General features: G+C 51.0%; 2 protein-coding genes across 2 annotated transcripts in view; both read left to right on the forward strand.

Moving 5' to 3' along the window:
• The window catches only part of btbd17a (BTB (POZ) domain containing 17a), a gene marked incomplete at both ends in the record, with an annotated part of 4,558 nt that extends 1,615 nt beyond the window's left edge, over positions 1 to 2,943 (forward strand). The window contains 2 exons of the mRNA XM_080542482.1: positions 735 to 1,038; positions 1,869 to 2,943. Of these exons, the coding sequence (XP_080398608.1) occupies positions 735 to 1,038; positions 1,869 to 2,943 (1,379 nt within the window). The remainder of the gene's footprint in view (positions 1 to 734; positions 1,039 to 1,868) is intronic.
• A 1,747-nt stretch (positions 2,944 to 4,690) lies between these two features.
• map2k6 (mitogen-activated protein kinase kinase 6) overlaps positions 4,691 to 10,940 on the forward strand; it is a 36,952-nt gene continuing 30,702 nt past the window's right edge. Inside the window, exon 1 of the mRNA XM_080542609.1 lies at positions 4,691 to 4,977. Within this exon, the coding sequence (XP_080398735.1) occupies positions 4,887 to 4,977 (91 nt within the window). The 5' untranslated portion in view covers positions 4,691 to 4,886. The remainder of the gene's footprint in view (positions 4,978 to 10,940) is intronic.

Raw genomic sequence — 10,940 nt, forward strand, 5'->3', positions numbered from 1 at the left:
AACGTGCTTCTAGCTGCTTCTGTTTCTGCTTCTAACTACTAAACAATATAAACAATAAATGCAATACACACCATTATGATCTAACACAGACCCCCATAAAGCAAGCCAAGCTAAAGACTCCCCAGAGAGGAGAATATATAAAACATATAAATATCTATACGGCACAGTGGCAAGGAAAAACTCCCTGGGAGGAAGAAACCTGGAGAGGAACCAGACTCCAGGGCTGAGCAGGTGCTGAACAGTAAACTACTAGAATGTGGTTCATGACAGTTCATATCAACGCTGTCCAAGCGGCCATGGAACCAACAGGACCAGCTGCCTAAAGCAGCAGCAGCAGCTTTTTATCAAAACATTAATTAAATAGTATCAGGAGCCGATATCAAAGAACTAATTAAATCTGACCCACAATCCTGTGCTGCTGATCGATCCTATGGATTGGATGTTGTGGACGGGTAGAGGCTGCTCTCTGTGTCTGTGTAACAGCCATCTCTTCCCTCCTCCCCCTCTCTCTCTCCGTCCTCCTCCCTCTCCTCTCTCCTCAACCCCCCCCCCCCCCCTCCACCTGCAACCCCCTTCTCCCCCCACCCCCCATAATACCCACCCTTCTTTCACCTCCATCCCCCCTCTCCATCCTCCTCCCTCTCCTGTCCCTCTTCCTCACTTATCAACCCCCCCCTCTCCCCCGTATAATATCCCCCCCTCTCCACCCCCCTCCCCCCCCCCACCCCCCCTAGGTGTCCTGAAGCCGGAGGGGACCCAGGAGGGTGGAGGTGGAGGCGGGGGGACGGACACCATCAGCCACCCCCTGGCCCTGGTGCGGCGTCTGGAGGCGCTGCTGGCCCAGGGCAACGGCAGCGACGTGGGGCTGAGGGTGGAGAGCCCGGAGGCGGGCGAGGTGAAGGTGATCCAGGCCCACTCCCTGGTCCTCTCGCTGCAGAGCCCTGTGTTCCTGGAGCTGCTGCTGGGCCTCAACGACAGCAGCACCCTGGTCCTCAGGGAGACCGCCGAGTGCACCGCCGTCTTCGACAAGTTCATCAGGTGAGGCAAGGGGAGGGGGAGGGGGGGGGGGATATTATAGGGGGGAGAGGTGGGCGATTAAGAGATTAGGAAGAGGAACAGGAGAGGGAGGAGGATGGAGTGGGGGGAGGGAGGAGAAAGAAGGATGGAGGGGGGGGCATTATGGGTGGGGTCGGTAGGAATTCTCTATCTTAAGGGACCCCTGCCCCCCCCCCCCCGACCCCCCCAAACTGCAAGGGGTGCAAGGGTCCAGGAGACAACTCAGTCGAAGGGAGAGGTTGCGCTTTCAATGTTGGGATTCCTTCTACACCTAACACCGACAGATCAAACAAGTTGTCTGTTTCCCTCTAGTGGTGTGAGGAAGAACTGCAGCTCGGTGACTGGTTCAGCACACCAAATGAAAATATCAATGAATGACATTATTCTAATGATCTGTGGAGGAGGCAACATATTGATCATAGTCTGGTGTAGTTTAGAGGCTGTCTGACTAGTAGGGCGACATTGGACAGCTCTCTGGGCTCTCTGCTGGAGATCTGGAACATTCTATAGGGTGTGACCATAAATAGCTTTGGCTACCGCTTTTTGTTAGGGGTAGGGTTGCCGTCTGGAGGTACTCCAGATAAAGCGTGTGTGTGCGTGTGTGTGCGTGTGCGTGTATGTGCGTGTGTGGGGGTGGGTGGGTGTATTCGACGAAGCTTTCTCAGCGTCTTATGATATACAGCACATTGCACATATATATAAACATCTGTTCTCCTTTCCAAATCCCTGCTGAACTCTCTGCCCTGTTCTCCCTCCCTCCCTCCCTCCCCCCCTTCCTTCCTCCCTCCCTCCCTCCCCCCCTCCCTCCCCAGGTACCTGTACTGCGGTGAGATCTCCCTGCGTCTGGACCAGGCCATCCCGCTGCACCAGCTGGCTGCCAAGTACCACATCCAGGACCTCCGGCAGGGCGTGGCCCAGTACATGACCCGGAACCTGGCCAGCGACCCCCCCTCGGGCCACGCGGTGAGCTGGTACCAGTACGCCGTGCGGGCGGGCGACGGGGCCCTGCGGGACAGCTGCCTCCGCTACCTCTGCTGGAACCTGTCCTCCGTGCTGCGGAGCGCCGAGTGGCTGACGGCGGGCGGCGACCTCCTCATGTCCCTCCTCCAGCGCTCCGACCTGGTCCTCCACAGCGAGGCGGAGCTCTTCGCCGCGCTGGAGGCCTGGATCGCCCACAACCGGCCGGACGGCCTGACGGTTGAGAACGCCCTGAGGGCGGTGCGCTACGCCATGATGCCCCCGCGGGAGCTCTTCCGCCTGCAGACACAGTCGGCCGTCCTGGCCCGCTACGGGGAGTCGGTGCGGGACCTCCTCTACCTGTCCTTCCAGTTCCACTCGGCCCCGCCGGTCCACATGGCCAAGTACTTGAACGTCAACTGCAGCCTCTTCATCCCCAGGAACTACCTGTCGCCCGTGTGGGGGTCGCCCTGGGTGGTCGACAGCCCCGCGCGGGACGACCGCACTGTGAGCTTCCAGACGCAGCTGGGCCCCAGCGGCCACGACGCCAACAGGCGGGTGACCTGGAACGCCCTGTTCTCGCCGCGCTGGCTGCCTCTCAGCATGCGGTCCATCTACGGGGCGGAGCAGGCCTCGCGGCCGGACGGCGGGGGGCGGCCCCGCCTCGTCATCACGCCGGCCACCTCCAGCGCCGACCTCGCCGGCGTGAGCTTCCAGAAGACGGTGGTCGTCATGGCGAGGCAGGAGGGGGGGAAGGTGGCGGCGGTGAGGCATGTGTACAACTTCCACCAGAGCAGCGAGGAGACCGGTGACTTCCTGGTCGACGCTGACCTGCTCCGCCGCACGTCCGATTACCTCATCGACGGCTCGCTGTATCTCCACATCATGGTCAAGCCTCTGTACCACACCCTCATCACTACCAAGAACTGACCCTCTCTCTCCACACAGGTGGTGGCATTGGTCTTTCAACATGCACACACACACACACACATATACACACACACACACACATACACACACACACACACACACACACACACACACTGCTCTACTAAATCATCACAGTCATATCGCATTATAGCCTAGATAGATAGATAGATAGATAGATCGATCGATCGATGTGTGTATGTGTGATAGATAGATAGATAGATAGATAGATAGATAGATAGATAGATAGATAGATGTCTATTCAATGTCTAGAGAGGTGGGTAGAGAGGTGGGTTTCCAAAACCCCTATTATGTCTCCCAACAGCGCCTCTTCTCTTTCTGGTGTGTCATTTGTCATATATTCTCTCTAATACGATGATGAATGATGCTATTACGCTTTAAACGTCTAATCAACAAGGATGCGGATAGTGTCAGTATAGTGTTGGTTTTGTGGATGATGACATCATGATGACATGTTCACAGGAAACAGAGACAGGACAACCTCTAAGTGTTTTTAGAGGCATGTCCTATGTACAGACTACTGAACTGAACGTATATTTATTCAAAGATCAAGGAGTATTTCAAGTCATGTTTCTGAAATGTTTCTCTATGTTTTGATAATGGTGCTATTACGATTGTTCAGTTTAGTTCAATTTCAATGTAGATTTATTTCAGTCCATATTAGCAAATAAAATAAAATAGAACAGAACAGAACAGTACAGAAATATGAGACCATGGCATTTCAAGATCACAGTGATCAAAACACATACAGACATTTGTTCCAGTGTTTCCAAAGACAAGAGAATACCGTGTGTCACTTTGTGTGGGCTCAGTTTGAGCCATTATGAATAACATAACGTTTTTAATCAATTAGCTGACACATACATTTATACATGAAATTCCTCAACATTGCATGAAAGGTAGTATTGTTTAGGTCCCTTTTCATCTCCCCATAGATGACAGCCGTAGTCATACTGTAGGTTGTTATTGGCCAGGTGTGGAGCCTACACGATCTCCTGTAGTGGACCTACAAACCAATTGTTGTCAGAGTAGAAATTAGTATTGATTAGTCCAACGTGATCGAATGCATTTAGTTCACTATTATGGAATAGCATTTACCTTCTCAAAAACGTTACTATATTAGATTTGTTATGATGTAACTTTTATTTTATAACCACCGGGTAGCCTATTTAAGCTTTTTCGAAAATAGGAAGTTTTGATATAATGAACAAACGAGTGTGTCCGCACTGATGCTGTAGTGTTGAGGGCATCTCTGGTTGTGGTTCCATCCAATAAAGCAACGTTTTTCCAGGGCAGTTTGTGCGTCTATGAATGTCTTCAGTTCCTTCTGTTGTAGGGAGGACACACATGTTTATTGATTGTATTAGCACATTAAGTTTATATAAAATGGAAAACAATACATCTTTTTGTCTTATGTAAAGAATAATATTGAGGAAAACATGTATGTGCTTTAGTGAGATGCTGGGACATTCATAACAATGGGCCAATGGTAATAATAATTTCTTTATGCCACATATACAATTAATTATTTTATGCAGTATGTATATCAGTCATATCGCGACCAAACTTCAGCTTGAGAAGATGAAAGATCGGCTTATCAGCTTGCCTAGAAAACTACGATTCCCATCACCCTTTGCGCTCAAAGCAGGAAGAACGTTCGTCCGCTGGGGCTCACACTGATCCAAGTTAGGAGCGTTCAGCTGCCAGCCTTGGCCCATCATGTAAGTGCCGCTGAGAATTCTTTGCAGTGCAATTGCAAAACTACCCATTTCCAGTCCGTTTTGCAAGGCGTGCAATTCTAATATTGCCCTTTGCACGGAAACACACGGCTCAGACGCAAAAGGGCGCCTCGTGCATGAAGATCGAGGCTTGTATTTTGCATCTTTGTTTGCAAAGCAAGCCGCTGAAGCTCCAGTGCGAGGGCGATGGAGGGAGGGAGTGAGAAAGAAGGCAAAGTCTTTTGTGCTTCCCCTCCCCCCCATCAAAGCAAAGGGGAAATGTCTCAGCCAAAGGGAGGTAAGAATACCAAAAGCGATCTATGCAAAACTACTGATATGCAATCACCGCTGCATTGTTTGCAAAGTGCATTGTTGCAGGTTGGCTGTGGTCAATGCATTTTAAAGTTTGATGCTTTAAAAGGGTCAGTTGCATTTCCTGTTCAAAGATCTTCCCCTTTGCAGAGTTCCTGGTAAGACGATGCTGTCTGTACTCACTCATATTGACCTTATTCGCAGCCCTGTTCTAACCAGGGATGTTCTATAGTTGGCCTGTCATACAGTCAGGAACTCTGCAAAGAGATTATTGCACCGCCTTCCTCTAAAGCATGCACGGCCAAATGCACATTTTGACGAGGTGTTGTCTTTGCAAGGTAAACCATGAAATGCATGTATTGCTGCATTTGCCCTGCACAAGGGGGGGGGGTGCAGGCATAATCAAACTTTGCTTATTATTGTGCATGTGGTGCAGCCGAGGACACGGCGTGACAACGTGCAGATGTCAATGGTCATACTCAAACCACAGGAAAAAAATCACACTTAAGTTTGACAAATATGTTACTTCGGTGTCACAAGAAGAGCGTAATGGAAACATTATTGGGGGCGCCCCGTTCCCTAAGCTTTGGCACCGCTGTAATGCACAAAGTAGACATTTCAAAAATAAAACAAAGAGCTAAATATAGATTTGCTGCGAACAGTTCAAGGAACAGGGGCAATAGGCTATTAAAATACAAGTCTCCGAGCAAAAAAAGAAGTCACCGTAACTCGACTGTCAGCTGTGACCGCCACTGTCAACTGCAAGTCTATCTGCAGAATCGTTGTCTAATAGTGAGACGGCTGCTGCTCCTGCGCTGCTTTGCAATCTGACTAGGCCTAATGGCAGTGTAATGGCAGTGTAATGGCAGTGTAATGGCAGTGTAATGGCAGTGTAATGGCAGTGTAATGGCAATGTAATGGCAGTGTAATGGCAGTGTAATGGCAGTGTAATGGCAGTGTAATGGCAGTGAACTATCTATCTGAAACTCAGGGTATGCATGTGAGTCCACACCGTTGGCCTAATTGTTAGATGACACTTCTTGCACAGCGTTTACCACATAGGCTATACACACTGTACATGTATTCTGTGTTCTGTAATACCAAGAAAATGCCCATGATTTGAATGGAATTTGCATAGATTACGATGTGTGTTGCTGTAAGGGGGGGGGGGGGGGGGTGGCTGGCTGCTGTTTAGTTGTTTTCCAAGTCTGAAGAGAGGTGATATCATTAACAGGTGACACACCTGTTTTGTGGAAGTAAACGTTTGAAACACACACACACACACACACACACACACACACATACACACACACACACACACACACACACACACACACACACACACACACACACACACACACACACACGCTGGCTGAGTGTGACATGACCAGGTAGTGGCTCTCCCTGATGGCTGCAGAGTGTGCAGTGTTTACCTTCACCTGGGCTTCTGTCCATTCAGGTGCAGCTGCAGCCAATGGCATGGCTGGGTGTTGTATGTGAGTAACACAGCCATATCTGATGAATGACTGGTTTTGTGTCTTCTGAGAGACGGTGGTGTCTGAGTTGCATAACATGAGTATTGTATGTAGGCTATGTACCACAGCTTAACCCTCCAAGTGTTTACACTGTGGCAGCATTGTGTTTGTCTAGTTTTGCTGGGGAATTTTTCCCAGAATTCCCACTTACTGTACTGTGAGTCCTTGACTTCTGAAGGCAGACCTGAGAAATGACTGAAACATGCATTTAGCATACTGTACAAAATGGCTGGCATTATCAGTGACAGTTTGCATGAAAGGTTTATAAAGGGTGTATGAAGGATTATAAAGGGTGTATAGGTTGTTATGCAACAAACCTAGCGACGGTCAGTTCAGCTGTTGAGTTATAACTGTTCTTTATGATTTATAAACAAGTAGGCTAATGCAAAATATCAATAGCACTCTACTTGCACACCCTTTACAACACAAGGCTAACGTAGCATTACCACATTCCTCAAATGAAACCCTGCCCCTGCTCTCATGTCCAGTGCTGGGCACTGTGCGTGCGTGCGTGCATGTTTTGGTAAGCACAGTCCACTGGCGTGTCAGTAGGTCTCCTGGGGGTGGTTTAAGGCTCTAACAGGCCTGTCCAGACAGTCGTGCCTTCACCATTATGCTGTTGTGATGGTGGCAGTGACCCTTTGTGTGTATGTGTGTGTGTGTGTGTGTGTGTGTGTGTGTTGTGCTGCTGCTGCTATCAGTGACCCTTCCACTGTGTGTGTGTGTGTGTGTGTGTGTGTGTGTTCTGCAGCCCTATTACTATGCCCCTGCCCCCCCACCCCCCCACCCCTGCACAAACGGGACGTTTGTCATGCAAATGGAACCCTGAGTTTTTTTTTTTTTTTCAGCTGCACGGATACTAAAATTGCTGTTTCGACGGGCCGATTGTTGGTCCCGTTCCAGGCCTATAGTGGCTTTCTGCTGCAGTAACAGTCGGATTGTTTCAGCGCATTGTTCCGATGATCCACTCACTGTACTCTTCTCTTTTTGTGTTTGTCTCTGTGGGTTGCGTTGACTGAGCAGCAGGCCGCTGCGTGTGCGACACCTCGGCTCAGCCAGCGTTGCAGCAGCAGCAGCAGCAGCAACTTATGCAATGACAAGACAAGATCTTGCAGGAATTATTCAGAGATTCCTAATATGTCCAAAAATAGGCGTGCAGCTCCAAAATAGGCCTGTTCCAACTGCAGGAGAGCACACTGAGCCGCCGCTTGATGTACTGTGTGTATGACCATGTCAGGGTTGGCTTCAACCTAGATGTTTATGAGCCTCTGGGTGGGTGTGGGTGTGGGTGTGGGTGTGTGGTGTGTGTGTGTGTGTGTGTGTGTGTGTGTGTGTGTGTGTGTGTGTGTCTGTGTGTGTGTGTGTGTGTGTACTATGCATGCATGCATGGAGCACACTAAGCATCAGCTTGATAGACTGTATGTAAATGGTGGGGTTGAGTGTATGAGCCTCTGTGTGTGCGTGTGCATGTTGTGTGCATCCATGGACAGACTCGTCTTCATTCACCCTGGAGTAACCCACATCTCAACCGCAATCTCTGCTCTGAAAGGGGAAGGGTGGAGTCTGTGTGTGTGTGTGTGTGTGTGTGTGTGTGTGTGTGTTCTTCAGCTCAGCTCTCCTGCATGTCAGAAGAATCACATCAATGGGTTCCAGCTGAGTCCTCACATCGATCTGCATCGTCAAAGCTTTGCATGATGCAACGCTGCTTCAGCTCCCTCCTCGCATGCATGCATGCATGCATGCCTCCTGCATGGTCCCCCATCCTCCTGAAGCATGCCTCCTTGCATGGCCCCCCGCCCCCCTGCATGGCCCCCCGCCCCCCTGCATGGCCCCCTGTCCTACTGAAGGCCAGTTTCGTGTGTGTTTGAACACATGGTCCTATCTGAAACAACATTGTTTTGGTTCTCTATCTCGATGGAGGTTGAACTTTGGCCTCCCCCAGCTCTGCTGGAGGCAATAAATAGCCTGCCTCTGTCCTCGCACTTGGAGGACCAATAATGTGTTTGATATTAGAGTGCACTTAGTTACCCCCAACCCCCCGCCCCCCCCACCCCCCGATTGTGGTGTGCCTCCCCCCCACAGTTGCAGAAGAACTCCTTTCTAGCTCACGGAGAGAGGAGCGCATGTCTCCCCCGTCGCAAATGGCAGCTCTCCAGTTACCACAGCAGTGGAGGGGGGAATGCGGCGTGAGATCTGACAGGGCTTGAAACATCGCTGTCTGTAGGTACACCGACATTCATTAATTACAGACATTTAGTTTTTCGAGTTTTGAAACAGTGATTTATGAAGTGGCCCGGTTATCGCCACGGTTATCGCCTCGACAAGTGTTTCTCAATCGGTAAAAAAGAAGCAAAGAAAGAAAAGCTCTAATGTGATGCGATCAACAGTTAAAGTGCGTGTAATTGCGGCCTTATCAATCTGTCGCCGGTTAAGCCACCTGCTCGCTTTTTTTTTCTTCTTCTTTTTTAAAATATTTTTTTAAAAGCTCTTGTCTACAGCTGCTTGTGCTGTTGTGTGCCACCGCTGCTTCTGCATAATACATGTCACCTGTCCTGGTCGACCGCCCGCCGTAGCGGTGATCGGAAAAGAGACAGGGCTTCAGAGATCGTGTGTCAGCAGTTTATCATTCAATCTTGGGAGTGGGAACTTTTCTCTTTTTTTTCTTTTTCTTCTCCCTCCCTCCCTCCCTCCCTCCCTTCATTCTGTAACCCCACCCCCCCCACGCACACACCTCCAGCCAAATCCTCCCAGCAGGGGGGCCCACAGCCAACTCAAACAGGCCGGAACATCCTGTGAAAGTTCGCTACGAGAGAGGAGGAGGGGGTAGGTGGGGGGGCGCCTTGCCTCGACTCGCTCTGAGGTGTTCATAAATAATGCACACGCTCGTGTCAGGGCTGCTTTAACCAGCCGCCGCAGTTCAAATGCTTCCCTCCATCTGTGAGTTGTTGTTGTTGTTGTTATTAATGGCCTGATCTGGAGGGGAGCGAAAGTCATTTATTTCACTCCTCCTTCTCCTGCTAGAAGTAGGCCTCTACTGTAACAACAAGTAGGTCGTAGAGGACCTCAGAATGAAGTGCGGTGACAGTCGTCACAGTGTAGCCTCCACCCCCCCGCCCCCGCCCCCCCCCCCCCGCCCTCAGGTTAAACTGATGTCATTGAGGCCGTGATCCGCCATGACCTGAAGATGATACCCTTACACACGCAGAGGCTGTCAGTGAGTACCGGTCGAGATGACCCGAGCCTCCAGGAAGTGTAGCAGGGGTTTGGGGGTGGGGGGGGGGCGGGGCGGGGGGGGGAAGCCAGTGACGACATGGTCCCCAAAGGAGAGGTTCCTGGGCAGCTGGAGCCTAAAGGGTCGGCCGTCTCTGGAAGTGTAGGGTGTCTCACTGGCTGCCAGGGCGGTCAGGAGGGGCCAAGCAGCCGCCAGCTCAAAACAAGTTATTTTCATCCCTCTCTCTCTCTCTCTCTCTCTCTCTCTCTCTCTCTCTCTCTCTCTCTCTCTCTCTCTCTTTCAGTCTCTGCCCCACCACCCCTCCCTCTCTCTCTATCTCTCTCTCTTTTCCACTCCCTATCCATCACTCCCTCTGTCTCTCTCTTTCGGTCTCTGCCCCCCTCACCACCTGACCCCCCCCCCCCCTCTCTCTCTCTCTCTCTTTCCACTCCCAATCCATTGCTCCCTCTGTCTCTCTCCCCTCCCTCCCTCCCTCCCCACCCCCTGTCTGATTCATCTGTCTTCCTCTGGCTCTCTGGAATTCCATTGAGGAACTCTTGGGATTGTTGGAATTCCGGGCGGGGAGTGTGCTGGTGCTGGTGTGGGTTTAGAAGGAGAGAGAGAGAGAGAGAGGGAGGCTATCAGCGACGCACAGCGTCAGCCTGGGCTCGCTATCAGCCAAGCTGGGCATGGCCGTCCACCCACCCGCCTCTGGGGCCGGCCTCTGCCCTTTCACCAAAGCTTTTGCTCCAGATACCCGGCATGTCCAGTATCCTTCTCCCTCTCTCTCTCTCTCTCTCTCTCTCTCTCTCTCTCTCTCTCTCTCTCTCTCTCTCTCTCTCTCTCTCTCCCCTCTCTCTCTGTCCTCTCTCCCCTCTCTCTCTGTCTCTGTCTGTCTCTCTTCTCTCTCTCTGTCTCTCTGTCTCCTCTGTCCTCTCTCTCTGTCTTTCTCTCTCTCTCTCTCTGTCTCTCTCCCTCTCTCTCTGTCTCTCTCCCTCTCTCTCTGTCTCTGTCTGTCTCTCTTCTCTCTTTCTCTGTCTCTCTGTCGCTCTTCTGTCTGTCTGTCTCTCTTCTCTCTGTCTCTTCCTCTCCCCCCCCCTAACCCCCCCCCCCCCGACTACAGCTCCTTGTACTGGCACTAGTCTATGTTACCATTGTTTAATGTTTGTTTCACCTCTTTACTCTCTTTATTAAAGCCAAAGG

The sequence above is a fragment of the Nansenia antarctica genome (assembly GCF_963989245.1).
Source record: "Nansenia antarctica genome assembly, chromosome: 11".
Classification (NCBI taxonomy): domain Eukaryota; kingdom Metazoa; phylum Chordata; class Actinopteri; order Argentiniformes; family Microstomatidae; genus Nansenia; species Nansenia antarctica.